The 23,310-nt window shown below is 44.1% G+C and overlaps 2 protein-coding genes across 5 annotated transcripts in view; both read left to right on the forward strand.

Moving 5' to 3' along the window:
* LOC118913979 (phospholipid-transporting ATPase FetA-like) overlaps positions 1-23,220 on the forward strand; it is a 36,441-nt gene extending 13,221 nt beyond the window's left edge. The window contains 1 exon segment of the mRNA XM_057499407.1: positions 22,724-23,220. Within this exon segment, the coding sequence (XP_057355390.1) occupies positions 22,724-23,220 (497 nt within the window).
* RUSC2 (RUN and SH3 domain containing 2) overlaps positions 22,920-23,310 on the forward strand; it is an 88,256-nt gene continuing 87,865 nt past the window's right edge. For 3 of the 4 annotated variants that reach the window (XM_057498816.1, XM_057498814.1, XM_057498818.1), the window contains exon 1: positions 22,920-23,216. The gene's annotated coding sequence lies outside the window, so the exon portion shown is untranslated. The remainder of the gene's footprint in view (positions 23,217-23,310) is intronic. The other variant, XM_057498817.1, reaches the window with a different exon arrangement.

A 23,310-nucleotide genomic window follows, 5' to 3' on the forward strand; every position in this document is an offset into this window, starting at 1 on the left:
TCTCAGCTTTGGTCACTTCCTCTGGGAGCCTTCGCTGACACCCAGCCTCCTCTTCTGAGTTGGGTGCCTCTTGTGTGTACTGTACCACCATGTACATTTCTCTTATTTACAGTTCCCAAGATTGGAATTTCTTATCACTCACACACCTATTTTACTCACCTATTTTAATTGTGGTTTACTTCTTTCTTTTTTTTTTTTATTTTATTTTGGTATCATTAATCTACAATTACATGAAGGACGTTATGTTTACTAGGCTCCCCCCTTCACCAAGTCCCCCCCCACATCCCCATTCATAATCACTGTCCATCAACATAGTAACATGCTGTAAAATCACTACTTGTCTTCTCTGTGTTGCACAGCCCTCCCCGTGCCCCCCCCACACTATACATATTAATTGTAATGCCCTCTTTCTTTTTCCCCTGCCCTTATCCCTCCCTTCCCACCCATCCTCCCCAGTCCCTTTCCTTTTGGTAAACTGTTAGTCCATTCTTGGGTTCTGTGCTTCTGATGCTGTTTTGTTCCTTCAATTTTCTTTTGTTCTTATACTCCACATATGAGTGAAATCATTTGGTACTTGTCTTTCTCCGCCTGGCTTATTTCACTGAGCATAATACCCTCTAGCTCCAACCATGTTGCGAATGGTAGGATCTGTTTTTTTCTTATGGCTGAGTAATATTCCATTGTGTATATGTACCACATCTTGTTTATCCATTCATCTACTGATGAACATTTAGGTTGCTTCCATATCTTGGCTATTGTAAATAGTGCAGCAATAAACATAAGGGTGCATCTGTCTTTTTCAAACTGGAGTGCTGCATTCTTGGGGTAAATTCCTAGAAGTGGAATTCCTGGGTCAAATGATATTCTATTTTGAGCATTTTGAGGAACCTCCATACTGCTTTCCACAATGGTTGAACTAACTTACATTCCCACCAGCAGTGTAGGAGGGTTCCCCTTTCTCCACAACCTCGCCAACATTTGTTGTTGTTTGTCTTTTGGATGGTAGCCATCCTTACTGGTGTGAGGTGATATCTCATTGTGGTTTTAATTTGCATTTCTCTGATGACAAGCAATGTAGAGCATCTTTTCATGTGTCTGTTGGCCATCTGAATTTCTTCTTTAGAGAACTGTCTATTCAGCTCCTCTGCCCATTTTTTAATTGGATTATTTGCTTTTTGTTTGTTGAGGTGTGTGAGCTCTTTATGTATTTTGGATGTCAACCCTTTATCGGATCTGTCATTTATGAAAATGTTCTCCCATACTGTAGGATACCTTTTTGTTCTATTCATGGTGTCCTTTGCTGTACAGAAGTTTTTCAGCTTGACATAGTCCCATTTGTTCATTTTTGCTTTTGTTTCCCTTGCCCGGGGAGATATGTTCAAGAAGAGGTCACTCATGTTTATGTCTAAGAGATTTTTGCCTATGTTTTTTTCTAACAGTTTTATGGTTTCATGACTTACATTCAAGTCTTTGATCCATTTCGAATTTACTTTTGTGTATGGGGTTAGACAGTGATCCAGTTTCATTCTCTTACATGTAGCTGTCCAGTTTTGCCAGAACTCGCTGTTGAAGAGACTGTCATTTCCCCATTGTATGTCCATGGCCCCTTTATCGAAGACCCCCCCCCACTTTATTCTTCCTTCTCAGTATTGCTTTAGCTATTCAGGGTCTTTGGTGTTTCCATATGAATTTTTGAACTATTTGTTCCAGTTCATTGAAGAATGCTGTTGGTAATTTGATAGGGATTGCATCAAATCTGTATATTGCTTTGGGCAGGATGGCCAAATTCTTCCTAGCCAGGAGCATGGGATGAGTTTCCATTTCTTAGTGACCTCTTTAATTTCTCTTAAGAGTGTCTTATAGTTTTCAGGGTATAGGTCTTTCACTTCCTTGGTCAGGTTTACTCCTAGGTATTTTATTCTTTTTGATGCTGTTGTGAATGGAATTGTCTTCCTGATTTCTCTTTTTATTAGTTTATTGTTAGTGTACAGGAAAGCCACAGATTTCTGTGTGTTAATTTTGTATTCTGCAACTTTGCTGAATTCCAATATTAGTTCTAGTAGTTTCGGAGTGGAGTCTTTAGGGTTTTTTATGTACAAACCCTAGTGACAGTTTACCTTCTTCTTTAGCAATCTGGATTCCTTGTATTTCTTTGTTTTGTCTAATTGCTGTGGCTAGGACCTCCAGTACTATGTTGAATAACAGTGGGGAGAGTGGGCATCCCTGTCTAGTTCCCGATCGCAGAGGAAAAGCTTTCAGCTTTTCGCTGTTCAGTATGATGTTGGCTGTGGATTTATCATATATGGCCTTTATTATGTTGAGGGACTTGCCCTCTATACCCATTTTGTTGAGAGTTTTTATCATAAATGGATGTTGAATTTTGTTGAATGCTTTTTCAGCATCTATGGAGATGATCATGTGTTTTTTGTCTTTCTTTTTGTTGATGTGGTGGATGATGTTGATGGATTTTCTAATGTTGTACCATCCTTGCATCCCTGGGATGAATTCCACTTGGTCATGGTGTATGATCCTCTTGATGTATTTTTGAATTCGGTTTGCTAATATTTTGTTGAGTATTTTTGCATCAACGTTCATCAGGGATATTGGTCTGTAGTTTTCTTTTTTGGTAGGGTCTTTGCCTGGTTTTGGTATTAGGGTGATGTTGGCTTCATAGAATGAGTTTGGGAGTATTCCTTCCTCTTCTATTTTTTGGAAAACTTTAAGGAGAATGGGTGTTATGTCTTCTCTGTATGTCTGATAAAATTACGAGGTAAATCCATCTGGCCTGGGGGTTTTGTTCTTTGGTAGTTTTTTGATTACCGCTTCAATTTCGTTGCTGGTAATTGGTCTGTTTAAATTTTCTGTTTCTTTCTGGGTCAGTCTTGGAAGGTTGTATTTTTCTAGGAAGTTGTCCATTTCTCCTAGGTTTCCCAGCTTGTTAGCATATAGATTTTCATAGTATTCTCTAATAATTCTTTGTATTTCTGTGGGGTCCGTTGTGATTTTTCCTTTCTCATTTCTGATTCTGTTGATGTGTGTTGACTCTCTTTTCCTCTTAATAAGTCTGGCTAGAGGCTTATCTATTTTGTTTATTTTCTCAAAGAACCAGCTCTTGGTTTCATTGATTTTTGCTATTGTTTTATTCTTCTCAATTTTATTTATTTCTTCTCTGATCTTTATTATGTCCCTCCTTCTGCTGACCTTAGGCGTCATTTGTTCTTCTTTTTCCAATTTCGATAATTGTGACATTAGACCATTCATTTGGGATTGTTCTTCCTTCTTTAAATATGCCTGGATTGCTATATACTTTCCTCTTAAGACTGCTTTTGCTGTATCCCACAGAAGTTGGGGCTTTCTGTTGTTGTTGTCATTTATTTCCATATATTGCTGGATCTCCATTTTAATTTGGTCATTGATCCATTGATTATTTAGGAGCATGTTGTTAAGCCTCCATGTGTTTGTGAGCCTTTTTGCTTTCTTTGTACAATTTATTTCTAGTTTTATGCCTTTGTGGTCTGAAAAGTTGGTTGGTAGGATTTCAATCTTTTGTAATTTACTGAGGCTCTTTTTGTGGCCTAGTATGTGGTCTATTCTGGAGAATGTTCCATGTGCACTTGAGAAGGATGTGTATCCTGTTGCTTTTGGATGTAGAGTTCTATAGATGTCTATTAGGTCCATCTGTTCTAGTGTGTTGTTCAGTGCCTCTGTGTCCTTACTTATTTTCTGTCTGGTGGATCTGTCCTTTGGAGTGAGTGGTGTGTTGAAGTCTCCCAAAATGAATGCATTGCATTCTATTTCCTCCTTTAATTCTGTTAGTATTTGTTTCACATATGTTGGTGCTCCTGTATTGGGTGCATATATATTTATAATGGTTATATCCTCTTGTTGGACTGAGCCCTTTATCATTACGTAATGTCCTTCTTTATCTTTTGTTACTTTCTTTATTTTGAAGTCTATTTTGTCTGATACTAGTATTGCAACACCTGATTTTTTCTCTCTGTTGTTTGCATGAAATATCTTTTTCCACCTCTTGACTTTAAGTCTGTGCATGTCTTTGGGTTTGAGGTGAGTCTCTTGTAAGCAGCATATGGATGGGTCTTGCTTTTTTATCCATTCTATTACTCTGTGTCTTTTGATTGGTGCATTCAGTCCATTTACATTTAGGGTGATTATTGAAAGGTATGTACTTATTGCCATTGCAGGCTTTAAGTTTGTGGTTACCAAAGGTTCAAGGTTAGCTTCTTTACTATATCTTACTGTCTAACTTAAGTTGCTTATTGAGCTATTATAAACACGGTCCAATGATTCTTTATTTCTCTCCCTTCTTATTCTTCCTCCTCCCTTCTTCATATGTTTTGTTCTGTGCTCTTTTTAGGGGTGCTCCCATCTAGAACAGTCCCTGTAAGATGCCCTGTAGAGGTGGTTTGTGGGAAGCAAATTCCCTCAACTTTTGCTTGTCTGGGAATTGTTTAATCCCTCCTTTATATTTAAATGATAGTCGTGCTGGATACAGTATTCTTGGTTCAAGGCCCTTCTGTTTCATTGCATTAAGTATATCATGCCGTTCTCTTCTGGCCTGTAAGGTTTCTGTTGAGAAGTCTGATGATAGCCTGATGGGTTTTCCTTTCTAGGTGACCTTTTTTTTCTCTCTGGCTGCCTTTAATACTCTTTCCTTGTCTTTGATCTTTGCCATTTTAATTATTATGTGTCTTGGTGTTGCCCTCCTTGGATTCCTTGTCATGGGAGTTCTGTGTACCTCTGTGGTCTGAGAGGCCATTTCCTCCCCTAGTTTGGGGAAGTTTTCAGCAATTATTTCTTCAAAGACACTTTCTATCCCCTTTTCTCTCTCTTCTTCTTCTGATACCCCCATAATGCAGATATTGTTCCATTTTGATTGGTCACACAGTTCTCTTAATATTCTTTCATTCCTGGAGATCCTTTTATCTCTCTCTGCATCAGTTTCTCTGCATTCCTGTTCTCTTGTTTTCTAGTCCATTAATGGTCTCTTGCATCTCGTCCATTCTGCTTTGAAGTCCTTCCAGAGATTGTTTTATTTCTGTATTCTCCCTCCTTAGTTCTTGCATATTTCTCTGCAAGTCCATCAGCATGGTTATGACTTTTGTTTTGAGTTCTTTTTCAGGAAGATTGGGTAAATCTATCTCCCCAGGTTCCTTCTCAGGGGAAGATGTAGAAGCTGTCGAAGCTGTCTGGGTTAGTCTTGTCTGGATCAAATTTTTTTGCCTTTTCATGTTGATAGGTGCAGTGGTGTGGTATTGACTCGTCTGTCAGCTGAGAGAGTCAAGACTCTTTCCACTTGCTCCTGGCCTTTCTTTACTGGGACAACTGAGACCCCTAGTGGCTTGTGTTGGGCAATTGCGTATAGACTGGGTCTCTGTATCTTGCCCAGCCGGTATGGAGGAAGCTCCCTTGCTGTGGATGTGGCCAGCCTCAGGCTGCTGCTCTGCTATGGCGGGACCCCCGAGGGGTAATGGACAGGGGGCTGTTTGGCTGTTTACCTCCATGGGGGGTCTCAGAGCTGTTGCTCAGGGGGTTAGTGCACCCAGAGTTCCCTGGAATTTCCAGCTGCTGGGACGTGACCTGGGATGCTTCCATCCAGTGATGGGGTCCCTGTCCCTTTAAGACTTTCAAAAAGCACTCGCTTTTCTTTGTCCCAGGGGCGCTGGCTGCAGGTCCCGCTCACAGGTCTTATTGTCCTGTTTCCCTAGTTTCCAGCACCCCACGCACACACTGTGTCTGCGCTCTGGTGTGGATGGCTGGGGCTGGGTGTTCAGCAGTCCTGGGCTCCCTCTCCCTCTCCGCTCCGACTCCTCTCCTCCCGCCTGGAGCTGGGGTGAGGGGCCTCGGGTCCCACCGGGCTGTGGCTTGTATCTTACCCCTTTCACCAAGCACTGGGTTCTCGTAGGTGTGCATGTAGTCTGGCTGTTGTCCTGTGTCTTCTGGTCTCTCTTTTAGGGATAGTTGTATTTGTTTATTTTCAAAAATATATATGTTTTTGGGAGGAGATTCCCACTGTCCTACTCACGCCGCCATCTTGGCTCCACCCTCGTGGTTTACTTCTTTCTTCTTGGCTAAGCTGTGATCTCCTTAAGGGCAAGAACTTTATTTCATTTTCGTATTCCTGTCACCCAGCAGGCTGCTAAGCACTTGGATTATTAATGTTTTTCAATGAATGAGTAAATGAATGGAATGTATTACCTTTATTCATCCTAAACTTGCCTCTTACCTGTCCTTTCAAAATTAAGCTTATCCTTCAGCATCTAGTTTCTAGTTATACTTTAGGGGCCTCTTGTTATGAAACATGGTCACTAATGGTTTCCCATCTAAGGCACTTGTAAAAATACAGTTTCGACCAATATATCCCCCAAAGCTCCTGAACAATCAGCATCCTCTCCTGGTGGTTTATATGTATCTTGGGAGATTTGTGTCTCAGTCTCTGTGAAGGATCCAAGACAGCAGATATCATATTCCAAAGTGAGGTGTGAGATAGATGACCATGCAAAACAGACTCGCAAGGAGGGGTGTGAAAAACAAATTTGCAACTCTTTTTTTTTTTACACTTTTTAAAATTGGAATAAAGTTGATATACAATGCTATATTGGTTTCGGAGGTTCAACATAGTAACTCATTAATTATATACATTACTAGACGACTGTCACAGTAAGTGTAGTTACCCCATTAGCTTACCAAGATAACAACAATATTATTTGCTATATTCTCTAGGTTGTACTTGAATTCCTACGACTAACTTATTTTACAATTGCAGTTTGTACCTCTTTACCCACTTCACCTATTTCACACATCCTCCAATTCCCCTCCCTATAGTAACCAACAGTCTGTTGTCAATATTTATGGGTCTATTTCTTTTCTTTTTTTTTACAATTTTTTTTGTTAAGATATTACTGATATACACTCTTATGAAGGTTTCACATGAAAAACAATGTGGTTACTACATTCACCCATATTACTGAGTCCCCCCTCATACCCCATTGCAGTTACTGTCCATCAGAGTAGTAAGATGCCACAGAGTTGCTACTTCTCTTCTCTGTGCTACACTGTCTTCCCCATGATCCCCCTGATGCCAGGGTTCTTGTTTGCATAGTCAGAGAATGAATTTTGCAAACACCCAAGGTAGGAGAGCCAAGGAGAGGCTTTTATTGAGAGATACAGTGAGAGGACAGAGCTCCTGGCTCACACCAGGAGGGGACAAGGGAGCCTGTGTGGTGCGTTGTCTAGGGGTTTTATAGGCAGTTGAAGATTTTTGGGAACCGGATAAAGGGCTTAGGGGTATGGACTTGTTAAGTGATCCCTGAATATTTAGAATTAACTTAGCACAAGCAACTTCCTGCTCTGATTATTTCTCCCTGAGATACTAGGGTCTTGGTCTGGGAGCATATTAAACAAGGCTGCCTGCCCAGCCCTCATGGTGGGCTGAGGTATTGTTTGCTAAAGAGTAGTTCAGAATCTTACTTCTTAAACTTCCTTTGTGTTAAAATGCAATCTTATATTTAAGGTGGAATCCTTCCTGCCTTTTACTATGTTGTTTACAGCTGGGTCTGCATGCTAAATTAGTTGCCCAGTTTGCAAATCACCTCATTAGGTCTGAAGAAGGGAAGACAGCACGTAGGCCTGGGCCTTTAGCATGCTAAGGTGAATCTTACACATGATTACAAATGATTAGCATAATAAAAACATGTGCTACTGTGGGTAAAATTGTAATATTTCCAGGATATCTCGCCTGGCTTTGGTACATCAGCATATCAACAGGCGTTCAGAGGTGGAGAGAAGTATGGCTTTAGTGCATTTGCATCTTTCCTCAGGGGTGGAGAAGTTCATCTCCATATCAATGGGTGATTACCTGGGCAACAGAGGGTTTATCTGAACCTGAGAGGTGAGGGGGAGGGCCAGTGTCGTTGCTGCTAGAGCAGGAGAGAGAGATGGGCTGGACGGCAGTTTTGTAAGACCCTTTCACCCCAAAGAGCATTTTGTGGTCAATTTCTTTGGTCACACTGAATCCATAGTGAGCTTGCCCAGGCTGAAACCCATTGCCAAGACAATTGGCGAAAGTCGGCAGGGTTCACTGTTGACCAAGGGAAGACAGGCTGCCCTTATGGGAGGGGTACTTCAGCGGGCTGCCCCTGTGAATGGGGAAACAGTGGATTGTCCCCCAATGGGTATGTGGTCTGAGGTGGCTTGCCTCCTAGAGGACTGGGCCCCACCCCAGGACTGGAGGCAAGTGGAGGTGACACCTGAGGCAGTAGGGGTGGCCCTTGGTATAGTAAGAGCCTTTGAGAAACAGAGTGCCCGTGAGGCAGCAGGGACTGTGGGTTGGCTGCTTCTCACAGTCTTAAAAAGGTCTATAGAGGAGACCCAAGAAATGGCAGCATGAGAATGCGAGCTGAGAACTTCAGTAAATTCCCTGAGGAGGGAAGTGGCATTGTTGCAAGAGGCAGCATGAGAATGCGAGCTGCAGACTTCTGTGGATGCCCTGAGGACGGAGATGGTATTGATGCGGGAGGAGGCTGCATGAGAATGTGAACTGCAAACCTCTGTGTATTCCCTGAGGAAGGAGATGGTCTGCATGCGGGAGGAGGCAGCACGAGAGGGCTGGCAGCAAGGAGCCATTGGAGACGAGACGGCAGCACTGCCAGGTGTTCTGCAGGAGGAAGAGGCCATCAAGGAAAAAGACGAGCTCCTGAGGGAAGGACAGGCAGAGGTGATGCGAGAACGTCAGCTGCGAAGCATTGAGCTGAAGGTAAGAGACCTTCTGCAAACAGAGGTAGCATTGCTGCAAGGCACAGTAGAAAAGGTAAAGGCTGTAGCAGAGGAGGCACTCAGGGGAGGGGAGAGAAAGGTGACATCAGCCCCAGAAATGGAGGAGCTGGAGAAGGATGAAGGGGTCGTGCAGGAGGCACTGGCCCCTCCTGTATTAGAAGCACGCCCAGTGGTTGTAAAGAAAATAAAGACCCAGCAGCTGAAAGTTCCCCAAGGAGAGAACGGCCCCCTCCCCAGGTCATGGAGCACTCTATGGTGTGCCCCTATACTCGGGCTGAGCTGGTGGATTTGGGCTCCTGGTTTAGGTAGAAGCCCTTGGAGTCAATATCAGCTTGGCTCCTGCATCCGTGGGACTTAGGGGTGGATGGAATTGTTCTGTCGGGATCAGAGATGGGAAAGCTGTCTTCCCTGACAGTGCAGCCTGCCTGCCTTGCGGCAGCGATTACAAAATACACATCAGACCCCAGGGAGTCACTCCCTCCTCGATTGGCTTATGGCTGCACTTCATGATGTGTGGCTCAATCTGGGTGATCTGCCGTCCTCTCCTGTTAGATGGCAGACATATGCTGAACTCCAACAGGTGCTACGAGAGGTAGGCATAAGAAATGCCATCTATAATCCAGACAATTATGGCCCAGATGAAGAGGTTTTCACTACTGGGATGAGAAATATTGTACTTCAAATGGCTCCTACATCCCTCTTTGGGTCTCTAGTGGCCATTCTTTCCCCTCACTTAGGACATCCCGTAAGTGAGATGACATATACAATAGCAGACTTAGGAGAGGCAGAAGCAATGAGAATCCGGAAAGAAATAAGACCTGTTATTCACAAGAAGAATTACAGGGCCCTATGAAGGTTATGAGGACCCAGATGTGGGTTGATTTAATACGGGCAGGAGCAGATGGAAAGAAATTAGATGGAACGTCCATTAGGATCTTACTAGAGCTATGGCAACAGCTGAAACCAGAGCAGCAGTTCCAGCCATTAAGACCAAAGAGGCAGAGGTCAGAGACAGAGTCACGAGTCCAGCCTGTGTGTTTGCAAGAATTCCTGCTGGAAAATGAGCCAACCTCACTTGAGCCCACACAGGAAGGTGATTGCAGAACACAGTTTGACTGAGGGAAAGGTCAAGGTACCTGCCCTGAGGGACCAGGGGGGATAGGAGGCCACATGTTGACATAGCTATCCATTGGTCCCCAGTGAACATACATGTCCTGGCTCTAGTGGACACAGGGGCTGAATGTTCACTGATTCATGGTAACCCTGAGCGGTTCCCTGGGACCTCCACTATCATAGATGGATACGGGGGGAAGGCTATCAGAGTAAAAAAAGTCCAAACCCCTTTGGGAATAGGGCATCCACCCCCAAAAAAGTATACTGTGTATATATCTCCTATTCCTGAGTATATTTTGGGGATTGATATCCTGCAGGGTCTATGGTTGCAGACCACTGCAGGTGAGTTCAGACAGAGTACGTGTGGTGAAGGCAGTTCTGAGGGGACATGCTAGGAAGCCGCCCATAGCTTTGCCTGTGCCTTGGCGGGTGACTAATACCAAACAATATAAACAATATAAACTGCCTGGAGGGCATAAAGAGATTGGAGTAACTCTCCAGGAGCTGGAAAAGGTGGGTATTATAAAGCCCACCCATAGACCTTTCAATTCCCCAGTGTGGCCTGTAAAAAAGCCAGATGGCTCCTGGCATATGACTGTGGATTACAGAGAACTGAATAAAGTCATACCCCCTATGCATGCTGCTGTCCCCTTTATTGCAGGCTTGATGGATACCCTCAGCCATGAACTAGGAACATACCATTATGTGGTAGATCTTGCCAATGCCTTCTTTTCCATTGACATTGATCAGGAAAGTCAGGAACAGTTTGCCTTCACGTGGGAAGAACGGCAGTGGACTTTCACCGTCCTTCCACAGGGATACCTCCACAGCACCACCACCTGTCATGGACTTGTAGCCCAGGACTTGGCTACATGGGAGAAACCGCCAACGGTGCAGCTGTACCGTTATATTGATGATGTCATGCTCACGTCCGATTCTCTTTCAGATCTGGAAGGTGCAGCACCTAGACTGCTGCAACATTTACAGGAGAAAGGATGGGCTGTGAACAGCACCAAGGTTCAGGGATCTGGTTTGTCTGTTAAATTATTGGTGGTCGTCAGGTCGGATAAGACCAAGGTTATACCAGAAGCAGTTATAGACAAAGTCCCAGCCTTTCCTACCCCCACAACTGTAGCATTGCTAGAGGAGTTTCTGGGTCCTCTAGGCTACTGGAGAGTCTTTATACCGCACTTGGCACAAATTCTGAAGCCCTTATACTGGTTGGTACGAAAGGGCATAAGGTGGGACTGGGATGAGACATGTGTATCTGCCTTTACTACAGCAAAATGGGCAGTCAAGGCCATGCAGGCCTTGAGTGTGACAGACCCATCAAAGCCCTGTGAGCTGGATGTTCATGTCACTGAAGATGGTTATGGCTGGGGTCTTTGGCAGTGGTTTGAACGAACTCGCTAACCCATTTGATTCTGGTCACAACTCTGGAAAGGGGCAGAGGTATGATACACTTTGATAGAAAAACAACTGGCTGCTGTGTATCATGCCTTGCTGGCTACAGAACCCATCACTGGAATGGCCCCAATAAAGGTAATAACCACCTTTCCCATCTTGGGGTGGGTACGAGACTGGACCCAAAAGCCAAGGAGTGGTGTGGCACAAACACCCACACTAGCCAAGTGGGGTGCTTACCTACAGCAGTGTAGTGCCCTCTCTAGTAGCCCTTTGAGTGAAGAACTCCAATGCTTGTTGGGGACGGTGACATATACTAGTGAAAATCAGGAAAAACTTGCTTTCGAACCATTAGCAGCAGAGAGTCCCTGTCAGGAGAGAAAAGCCCCTATACCCGAAGATGCATGGTACACAGATGGCTCCAGCCACAGGCAGCCCCCAAAATGGAGGGCCATAGCTTTCCATCCTAAGACTGAGACAATATGGATGGAAGATGGTGAGGGGAAGAGCAGCCAATGGGCAGAGTTGCGGGCTATGTGGCTTGTGATCAGAGCAAGGAGCTCTCCCCTATAGTTGTCTGCACTGACAGCTGGGCTGTCTATCGGGGCTTGACCCTGTGGCTACCAACCTGGTACCATGCCAACTGGCTGGTAGGTCACCGACCCCTTTGGGGGCAAGAATTATGGCAAGACTTATGGGCCTGTGGTCAGACTAATATAATTACAGTATACCATGTGACAGGTTATTTGCCACTGGCATCCCCAGGAAATGATGAGACAGATAAATTGGCCCAGATACATTGGTTAGAAGGAAGACCTGCCTCTGATGTAGCCCAATGGCTACATCAGCGTTTGTTGCATGTAGGGCAAAAGACAATGTGGGCTCTAGCCCATAGGTGGGGCTTGCCTTTGACCTTCGAAGAAGTTAGTAGAGCCCAGCAGGAGTGTGTTGTGTGCTCCAAAAGGGACTTACACCGAATTCCACAGTAACATGGGACAATAGCTAAGGGGCCTATACCCCCTCATCAGGTGGCAGATAGACTGTATTGGGCCTCTACCTGTGTCAGAAGGATATCGGTATGCAATTACTTGTGTGGACACAGCTACTGGACTTCTGGTTGCTTTTCCTACCTGTTGTGCAGACCAGCAGGCAACCAAAAGAGGCCTGGAGCATCTCTTTGCTACCTATGGCCGACCACAGGTGATTGAGAGTGATTAGGGCACCCATTTTACTGGACACACACTGCAAGAATGGATACGACAGCTGGGAATCAAGTGGAAGTTCCATGTGCCATACAATCCTACTGCAACAGGTATGATAGAGAGGCACAACGGCTTGTTAAAATCCGGACTAAAGTCAGATACCAGTAGTCTGTGGGGATGGTCAGTCCACTTATGGACCGTGCTACAGTGTTTGACAAGAGACCCCGAAAGGGAGCTTTGAGCCCCGTAGACATGTTAACACATATGGCTGCCTCCCCCATACAACTGCAAGTACAAACCAAGGAAGAATTACTGAAGCCGAGATTTGGCCACCAGAATAAGATCTTGCTGCCAGCACCAGCTGCACTGAACCCCGGAGACTCCATTGAGTGGACGTGGCCTTGGACCTTTCAACACATGGACCAACAATGGCTGGCTCTCCTAACACCTTGGGGACAAGGCCTGGAAGCTGGCCTCCTGTGTATTACTGGAATAACAGCATAGTGGCCCCCAAAGGTTACAGTAGTGTACCCTGAACAGCCAGAAGGTAAGAGCATCTTACTGGGGAGTTTTGTTTTATCATTGTGGCCAGTGCATGCACCTCCAGTAGCACTATATATAGACCCTTCAGTAACCCCCACGGGGAAAGGAGTAAAAGTATGGTATACTAGACCTGGAAGGGAACCCCTTCCTGCTACAGTCCTATCACAGGACCACTCTCTTGCATGCATCCTACCTGATGGACAAGATTGTTGGTGACATTAAAACATGTGTCTTATCACCCCTAAAGTCTTTGTGGACTGGAATCTCCTCTGGCTTGAGGATTATTATAATTTTTGTGTCAAAATCTTGCTGTATCTTAATTTTTATTGTCTCTAAGTTGTTATCTTCTGTTGCTATTGTGAAATATGGTTACAGTGCTCCAGCTTTCTCACATAGGGACCATTTCGGAAGATTGAAAGCATATAGATTGTAAGGCGAGAATCCTGGAGGGGTGGAGTGTGGGTAAAATTATAATATTTCCAGGATATTTCGCCTGGCTTTGGTACATTTGCATATCAACAGGCGTTTAGAGGTGGAGAGAAGTATGGCTTTAGTGCATTTGCATCTTTCCTCAGGGGTGGAGAAGTTCATCTTCATATCAATGGGTAATTACCTGGGCAACAGAGGGCTTATCTGTACCTGAGAGGTGAGGGGGAGGGCCGGTGTTGTTGCTGCTGGAGCAGGAGAGAGAGATGGGCTGGATGGCAGTTTTGTAAGACCCTTTCACCCCAAAGAGCATTTTGTGGTCAATTTCTTTGGTCACACTGAATCCATAGTGAACTTGCCCTGGCTGAAACCCATTGCCAAGACAGCTACTCTTCTTTATCTGAGGAATATTAACTGATCTTACTGAAGAATGACCCTAGAGCTTAATGTTTAACACAGAGTTTTGGTAGGGGGTTTCCTTGCATGTAGTTACATTGTTCTAACTGTAAATATCTTGCCTTGCTTTTTCCAGAGGCTGCCACCTTACGCTGACTACACCCAAGGTCCCTGTCTCAGTGTGGGGGTGAGACATGGACCAAGGGTGTAGTCAGAGTAGGGTGAGGGCCTCCGTAAAAAGCAAGGCAGGATATTTACACTCAGAGCAATGTAACAATGTAAAGAAGTCCCTATCAAAATTCTGTTACGCATTATGCAAAGTCAAGGTCACACTAATTCTCTAGGGTAAAGATACCAGACTAGGAATATAGACATCTTCAGTGAGATCAGTTAAAGCTCAAAAGGCCAGGAGCAACCCGTGAATGGACTAACAGTTACCAAAGGGAAAGGGACTGGGGAGGATGGGTGGGAAGGGAGGGATAAGGACGGGAAAAAGAAAGGGGGCATTACAATTAGCATGTATAATGTGGGGGGGTACGGGGCAGGCTCTACAACACAGAGAAGACAAGTAGTGATTTTACAGCATCTTACTACGCTGATGGATAGTGACTGTGAAGGGGTATGTTGGGGGGACTTGGTGAAGGGGGGAGCCTAGTAAAATAAACATAATGTTCTTCATGTAATTGTAGATTAATGATACCAAAATTAAAAAAAACAATAAATAAATAAATAAATAATAATAATAAAATGACCAGGAGCAACTTAGCCTAGAATGTTTGAGTGTTCCGCAAATAAAGAAGGGTATCTCAGCATAACCCATGACTTCACTGTAAACAGCCCTAGCAAACAGACAACAACCCAGCCCACCTTGAGGGCAGGGCAGGTGGTACAAGTCCACACCCTAAGCCCTCAGTTCCCAAAAATCCTCAACTGCCTATAAATTCCCTAGACAATGCACCATCCCGGGCTTTCTTGTCCCCTCCTGGGGTGAGCCAGGACCTCTTTCCTCTCACTTTATTTCTAAATAAAAGCCTGTACCTTGCTCTCCTACCTTGAGTGTTTGTGAAGCTCATTCTTGGACTCTGCAAACAAGAACCCCGGCATCAACACCATGTGTACTAATCATAATACCCCTCAATCCCCTTCTCCCTCCCTCCCTACCCGCCTTCCCCCACCCCTCCCCTTTGGTAACCACTAGTCCGCTAGTCCGTTCTTGGAGTTTGTGAGTCTGCTGCTGTTTTATTCCTTCAGTTTTGCTTCGTTGTTATACTCCACAAATGAGGGAAATCAACAAATTTGCAACTCTTAATCTCCTTACCCACTGTAATTCCGGGAGGGAAATCCCAGGGCCAAAATACCTTTGAAACCAAAATCAAAGGGAGAAATAAAGTTAAGAAACCCGTTTATTTCATACAAGCAGTAGTTCCGTCTCTTTCTTGACCAGACTGCAGCAGAAGAGAGCTCCAGGCAACCTCTGCAGTCCAGAAAAGCCCTCACTCGCCCATGTAATTACCTATTGATATGGAGATAGACTACTTCTCTCCATCCCTTGGAAACACCTATTGATGTGCAGATGCACTAAAGCCAGGTGAGAAATTCTGGAAATATTGAAGTTTACCCACACCTACCTTGAGAAAAAGGCCAGAAATTCAGACAGAAGAAAGGGATCTTCGGAGAGAATTGCTACTGGACTTTGAGTCCCACCCCCAGTTTAGTTCAAGTTGAGAGGGTTTGATGGAATTACTTGGAGAGATTAATGTGTTTAGGGGACACAGAGAACTCATACTTGACTCATACCTGGAGAACATAAGAAGCAAGAGAATAGTTAGCTATCTGTTCTAGGGCAGAGCAAGAAGAGGTGGCTGAGGTGAGATTGGCATGTATTCCATTGTTTTTCAGGACAAGGGATGCATGGGTGCTCCCCACAGACCAGCTGTGGGCCATAGAAGAGACATAGTTGGGGTTTCTTTATCTTGTCAGACCATCCGAAAGGTTGAGGAGACCTCCACAGAAGGAAGCAAGAGATATGCTGTCAAATACCTAGAGATTCCTAATTAGATGGAAGGTTGCCTGAGGGTGGGATTGATTACCTGTGGAGGGGCTTGAGGTAAATTTTCTATTTCTTGATTTTGGAGGTGGTTACATGGGCTACTTTTGTCAAGACTCATCAAACTGTCTATTTGAAATCTTCACATTTTATTGCATGTAAATTATACTTCAGTAAAGCTTAATTGTTTAAATGTCTAGGGATTTCTAAAGGCATTGTAAGTGACTTAGCGGAGCTGACTTTATCACATTAAGGGAACTGGTATAGAAGAAATACCTCAACCAACAGAGAGGAAATCTCTGAAAAGCCTACAAAAGGGCTCCTTGAGAAAGAGTCAGCTTTAGATGCCTGCTAAGCACTAAAACTACGTAACTAGTTTGTGACACTGTTAGTCAAGAATCTTCCTCATCTCTTCTTATTGCCCCCCTTCATCTCTTTTTTCATCCTGCTCAAATCCTGGAAAAAGAGGGTTAGCAGGCTGGCAAAGAGAAGAGGTAAGTGGGAAAAGAGACATCTACTAAGACCCACCCCCTTTTCCCACTGAACCTGCAATAGGACCAAGCTGAGAAGAAAACCTATAACTTTAAAGTTTGAAGTTTAAAAAATCATTTCATTAGTCTGGGCATCTTATTTATTAAAGTGAAACTTAAAGTGACAAGTACGGGTTGCTGAAAATGACCAGAAAATTTATGAAGCACAGTCCCATGGAGTGGGTTTAAAGAGTGGAAGACAAAATAAAATGGTTTTATAGTAATCCCTACCCGACAAACCCCATTCTTTCAAGTGTCCATTTACACACACACACCCCAATGCACACACACCCTTTCATTCATTCATACCTACAGCAAATACTGAGAATCTACCATGATCTGGTCACTCTTCTAGATGATGCTGGAGATATAGTGAAAGACAAAAAAAAGTTTCTTCTGTCATGGAGCTTACAGTCTAGTGGGAGAGACAATAACAAAGTAAATAAGATTGTTCAGATAATAAGTACTATGAAGATACTACAACAGCTACTTTAACAGTGAAAGACTGTGAGGGGGAAGCAGTAACTACCTTACATTTGGTAGTCAGAAAAGGCCTTTCTGAGCAAGTGACACATGAAATGAGACCTAAATGACTAGAAGAATTTAGACCAGCAAAAATCTGATGGAAATGCATTCTATAAAGACCCTAAAATAGGAGCAACCTTTGTGTGTATGAAAAAGAAGCCAATGTGGATGAAACATGGTGAGTGAAGGAAGGTGGTTAGGTAGATATGATGAGAAGCAGTGGAGGGCTGTAAACCAAGTTTGAATGATTGCTCAACTACTCTGTGGACATGTGTGCAAAAGTGAATCAGGGAGAATATTTAGGAAGCAATTACAGTTGTCTAGGCATGGCTTGGTGACCTGGAGCAGGGTGGAAGTAAGACAGGGACCATAGGTTTAGACAGAGTAGGGTGAGGGCCACCAGAAAGAGACTCCTACCAAAACTCCATGTTAAACAATTAAACAAAGCTAGAATCACATTAATTCCCTAAAGTAAGAATATCAAACTAGGAATATAAGCATTCTTCAGTGAGATTAGTTAAAACTAAAAAGCCAGGAGCAACTTTGCCTAGAAGTTTGAATACTCCCAAGATAAAAAAAAAGTATCTCAGCATAGCCTATGTTTTCACTGTGTCAATTAGAACACACCATTGTAAGATTTATTTTAGCCTGCTCAAAGGTCCAGCTTATTTAGGAAAAATTCTATCTTAAAGCTAAGATTGCATTTTAATCAAACAAACAATAACTCAGCCCATCTTGGAAATAAGGCAGGCAGTCTTAATTGATATGCTCCAGAATCAAAAGGCAGCTATCCTGGGAAAAAAATCAAAGCAGTAAATTGTTAGGCTGGAGAAAGGAAAAACAAGGACATGCAAACAGAACAGAGAGATGCCATAGGGGGAGAACAGACCAGACCCCAAAGTCTGTGCTGTATATGGAAAGGGGACAGCTCTCCCTGAATTCCATCCTGATGTGCCAACTAAGACCCGGATGTCAGCCTCCTCCCTCTTGGAAAGAAAAAAGTTTCTAGTTGACTATTATGTCACCTTTAGCCAATCATACCTCTCAACACCCCCCCTAAGATAGTTTGCCCACTCCTCCCCCTCCTAATCCCTTATAAGCACCCCACCTCCCTAACTGAGTGTGACTTCTCCCACTTGTAGTACCCAGGCCACGAGAACATCACCCAGGGGTATTTAAATAAATTACCTGGCCCTTTGTTGCCTCTCTTTGCCTGCTTATTCCGGCTAGAATTTATCTTACATAAATTTCTTGTGTTAAGCTAACTTTGAAGAATAACCCACTGATAAGAAACTTAGTATCTCTTTAAAAATGAACATTTTGGGACCATCTGGCAGGTCTGCATCCCTAGCCCTTTGTCTCTTAACCGCCTATAAATCCCCTAGTCAATGCACCACCCTGGACTCTGTTGTACCCTCCCAGCACCAGCCAGGAGCTCTTTCCTTTTACTTTATCTCTAAATGAAAGATATGTATTGAGTGTTTGTGAAGTTCATTCTTTGACTCCATTAACAAGAACCCCGGCATCAGAATCAGTGGAGAAATAAGTGGATGAATAGAGGATATATTTTGAAGATGGAAGAAAAGACTTCATGGATAGGCTACAGAAGATGCAGAAACTAGTTTTTCAAATGATCCCATTGTTATGCTCAGTGGCTTCCCCTCTGATAATCAGCATATTGAATCCATAGATTACTGACTCTTCCCACACATCTCCTAATGAAGGAGTGAGTCTAGATGATCATGTGTGTGCCAGTTGAATCCACTACCCCTAACCACAACTGGCCAAGAATGATAGATAACTCAAATAGCTTCTCTCTGGGAATTAGAATTATGAACTCTAAGAAACTAAGTCAGTGATGAGGACAAGAGCTAAAAAGTCACAGAGTTTCAGGAAGTGGGGCCTCCATTTGAAAGTGGTCATAATTTGCTCTTAGTATGAAGATAAGTGAGCCAAGGTATCTAGTCTGCAGAGAGAAGAATGAAGCAGATGTCTGAAGAGAAATAGGTAAGATGCTGTTTCATTCCAGGAGAGATGTTAGGGCTTTCTGAAGTTAGGTTCAGTGAGGGTATTTTTTTCTTGAGCTAGACTGAATAGCCACCAACAGCAAAAACACAGAGGCAATTCCAATTTATATGGACCAGATTTACACTTGTTCCTTATCTATAGCCTCTTAGAAACAGGGAGCAGTCACAGGCCCATCTGGCTTACATGCACGTTTTTCTTGTAGGGGAAATAACTCATTCTTATTTACCACTACCAGAAACAGAGAAACAAGGGAGCATTGTCCTGGTCCCAACATTTCTCTGCAATTCTAGCCCCAAATCTTCTAAGATATGTGCAGAGTTTTGGAGAAGAGCACTTGTAGGATCCTAGGAGTCATCCTACGTTATTGTGATTCCCACTCCTCCAACGCTAAATACGGTGGTGTATTTTTTCCCTACATATATGTATATGTAACAGTAACAATATTATACACAGCCGTAATAGCAGTATAACTCCATTTGGGTTTCCAGACCTGACTGCAATGTGTGTAAGTATGTGCGAAGAGGTTTTCCCACACATACTAACACCAAGCAATTCTCAAACACCATCACAGTGTTGGAGAACTCAATTTTGATGCTAGCTCCAAGACGGCACCAGATTCCCCAGGCTAAGGGGCTCTGTCCTATAAGACTGCCCTCCATATCCCACTCCAGACACTGGTCACAAGTCCCAGGCAGTTCCCTGTGCTTCTGACGTACTGGCTACAGACTGGAGGTTCCCACGACCTTCTACTTAGGTTCAATTAATTTGCTGAAACAGCTCACAGAACTCAGGAAAACACTTACATTTACTAGTTTAATAAAGGATACCATGAAGGATACAAGCTAACAGCTAAATGAAGAGAGACATGGGGCAAGGTCCCAAATAAAGGAGCTATAGAAGCTCCTCATGGAGCTCGGGGCCTGGCTCAGTGGCATGTGGAGGTGTGCTGGTTCCCCCAGCACAGAAGCTCTCTCTGACCAATAAGCAGGATCCAACAGAGCAGTACAGACACAGTAGAGCAGAGAGAGAGAAAGAGCTCTTCTCAGGGGTGTTTGTGAGGGCTTCATTTCATAGTCATGATTGACTAAATTATTGGCCATTGGCTGATTCAGCCTCCAGTCTCAGCCCTTGGGTGTGGGCTTCCAAATGTCTCTCATTAACATGACAAAACACCCATTTCACCCATAAGACTCTTCAGTGTTTTCAGGAACTGTGGATGTAGAGCAAATACACCTGGGAAATATATATTTGGTCATATGAATGACCAAATATGTATTTCTTATAACTCATTATATCACAATTATTCATTCTCCTTTTTCTCCACTCCCAACAACACATTGAATTAATCATTAAGTCCTACCGATTCTACACCCTAAATCTCTCTGAAATCTATCTAGATCCTCTTTTGTAACCCCTAAGCCACAGCACAAATTCAGACCCTTTCACTTCTCATCATAATTATCACAAAGTCTCAAAACTAGTCTCTTTAGCTTTCTCTAATTCAATATCCACACTCCAACTAAAGTGAGATTTCTGAAGTGCAAATCTGTTGGAATATTGGTAATAATGCAAAATGTTTCTGCCCATAACAATGCAAATGATTCCTGTTCCTGGTGATGCAAATTCTTTTTAGTAGAGAATACACATTTTTAAAAGTCAAATCTTCATTTGAACCAGTTTTAGTATCTTGCTGGTTTTCTCATTAGTTTAATATGTGTTTGTTTTTGTATAGGACTCTGATTTTACCTTTTTGAAAATTATCCTAATACAGATAACAGGAAGTAACCCATACTTGCTGAAGCCAAAAATGACACTCTGAATGGCCAGAAGGATGTGTCATGAACCCAGGATGGGAATCAGGCTAGGCATTGAGTATGACATGAAGCTACTGCTGGAAGGCCCCAAGAAGCTAGGGTAGTTTCCAGACTTGCATTCCTCTCTGTGCAACGGATTGATGAAAACTGTTTTCTTTGCTACTAAGGCTATTTGGCAGGTAAAAGATGGTCACTCGCAGCTCTGAAATTTCCATAGTAGGGCTACCAGGAGTAAGAGTGTAGTTCTCTCTCCTCAATTCCAAATTGTTATGGAAGGCATTCTAATTGGCCTAGTTTGGGTTAAGACCCCACACTGAACCATTTAACTGTACAAACACACAGCTTTTCATTGGTCCCCCTGCTGGCAGTTCTAGCCCTCAGAATTGTACTTCTAAAATTTATATTTGATTTGCTATTCCTGCCTCTGCATAAAGCCCTTCAGTGTCTCTCCTCTGCTTACAGAACGAGTCCCAACTCCTTAATATATCATAGGAGGCTCTTTATCATCACACCTCTGACCATCTCTGCAGTACTCTTCATTGCATCCCACACCTCAATTATATGGTATTTTGCCCCTCTGTTCTTTTGCATGTGCTGATTCCTCCACACTCTTAATACGCCACTCATTCTTCAAAACCCAGCTCACACCACTTCTGTGAAGCTTAAGATACATTACACAATATGATATTTATCTGCTTCCTGACTGTCACCTAACAATCCTGTGAACACCTAGAGCACAGGGTCTCAGTCTCTAATTCTTTCATGGAGCATGGAATCTAGTGGGCTTCTAAAAACTATTTGCTGAATGAATGAGTGCTCCTATCCTACCCTCCTTTGGCTAGAAGACAGAGACAATAGGACTCTCAGTGTTACACATGCACCCTACCAGCTATGAGCAGGAAGCACATGAGTTCTGTTAAAGAAAAAAATTGTTCTTGACACTGTTAAAGGTGGTAAGGCAGACTTTATCTAGGGGGACCATGGTGTTAAGTATAGGGAATAATCAATTTATCATCACACTAGACTCAATGGGGTCTAGCAGGGGGAGAGATTGAGCTCAACTCAGAGCCCAGCAAGAACAAGTCAGGATTTATAGCAAAGAAGAAGTGGATGGAAAATTACAGTCTTAGTCTGCTCAGGCTGCTAAAATAAAGTACCACAAATTGGGTAGCTTATAAACAACAGAAATTTATTTCTCAGTTCTGGAAGCAGGAAATCCAAGGTCAGGGTGCCAGCATGGTTGAGTGAGGGCTCTATTCTGGTGGCAGACTTCTTGTATCCTCACCTGGATTGGGCTAGGGAGTTCTGTGAGATCTCTTCCATGACAGCACTAATCCTCTTCACGCTCCTCATGACCTAATCACCTCCCAAAGGCCCCATCTACTAATGTAATCTTCTTTGGGGTTAGTATTCCAACACACAAATTTTGGAGGGACACAAACACTCAGACCATAGCAGTCACTAGAGAATGCTCTCTAGACCAACTGAACAGAATTCTTGCTAAAGACAGGCCAGGGTGATAAGATATGGAGGGTGGTCTGATACCAAGGATGAGGGATTTTCACTAAACTGCCTTAACAGGATTCCTGCTCAAACGGGATTCTACAAAACCAGAGAGCAAAGCCCAGGGTTAGGCAGAGGACTAGTCAAACAGAGGACTCAGAGTAGTCTGACAAAGTTTTGGTCAAAGTAGCCTTTGTCAGTTCTAAGTTTTATCAGGGCTTCTTAACTCTGGCTAGGGATAGGGTACTTTTAAAAAATATCAAAGCCTGGGTGCCACCCAACCATCACTCCATTCCTGCCCCAGTTATTCCAATTCAGTCCTCCTCTGAGGTCAGGCCTTAGTTCTGTTTTGTTTTTTTATTTTCTATTTTCGCCAAAAGGTTCTACTGGGGTGTCTAGGGTTGAGAACTGCTGCTGAAGACGGATGTGGAAATGCACCTGTTTTAGAAGCCAGTAAGCTTGCGCCCCAGGGTTCCCCGGGCTCCAGGGCACCCGAGCTGCGCTTCGCCGGGCACCACCCCGCGGGGGCGGGACTCCGACCGCAGGAGGCGGAGCCACAGCCGGAGCCTCGCTGCTCCCCTCGCGGGAAAGCACTGCGCGTGACTCGCAGCGCGCGTCGCAGCCGGACCGGGGCAGGTGGGCGAGCATCCAGGGCCCCGCGGACCGAACCAACGCACCGTCCGGAGGGGCCGCATGAGGGTAACCCAGATTGGACCATTGGCGCCGCGGCTGCAGGGGGAAGCGGGCATTACCAACCCGTCTGCGGAGGAGGGAGGCGCTGGCCCGTCCCAGCTGCAGCGCGACCCCGGGAAGGCGAGAGACGGCGCTGCCAACGCCACCGCCAACGCCGCCGCCGCCTGCGCCGTAGGACCACGCTGAGGCGAGAAACCGGGTAGGGACGCCTCTTCGGGGACTGGCGGGGTGTGGGAACCCGCTGCCCTCATGTTCCAAATGATCCCTCAGGAGAAAGCCCTCCGCCCGCCTAG

The sequence above is a fragment of the Manis pentadactyla genome, chromosome 3, assembly GCF_030020395.1.
Source record: "Manis pentadactyla isolate mManPen7 chromosome 3, mManPen7.hap1, whole genome shotgun sequence".
NCBI classification, from domain to species: Eukaryota; Metazoa; Chordata; class Mammalia; order Pholidota; family Manidae; genus Manis; species Manis pentadactyla.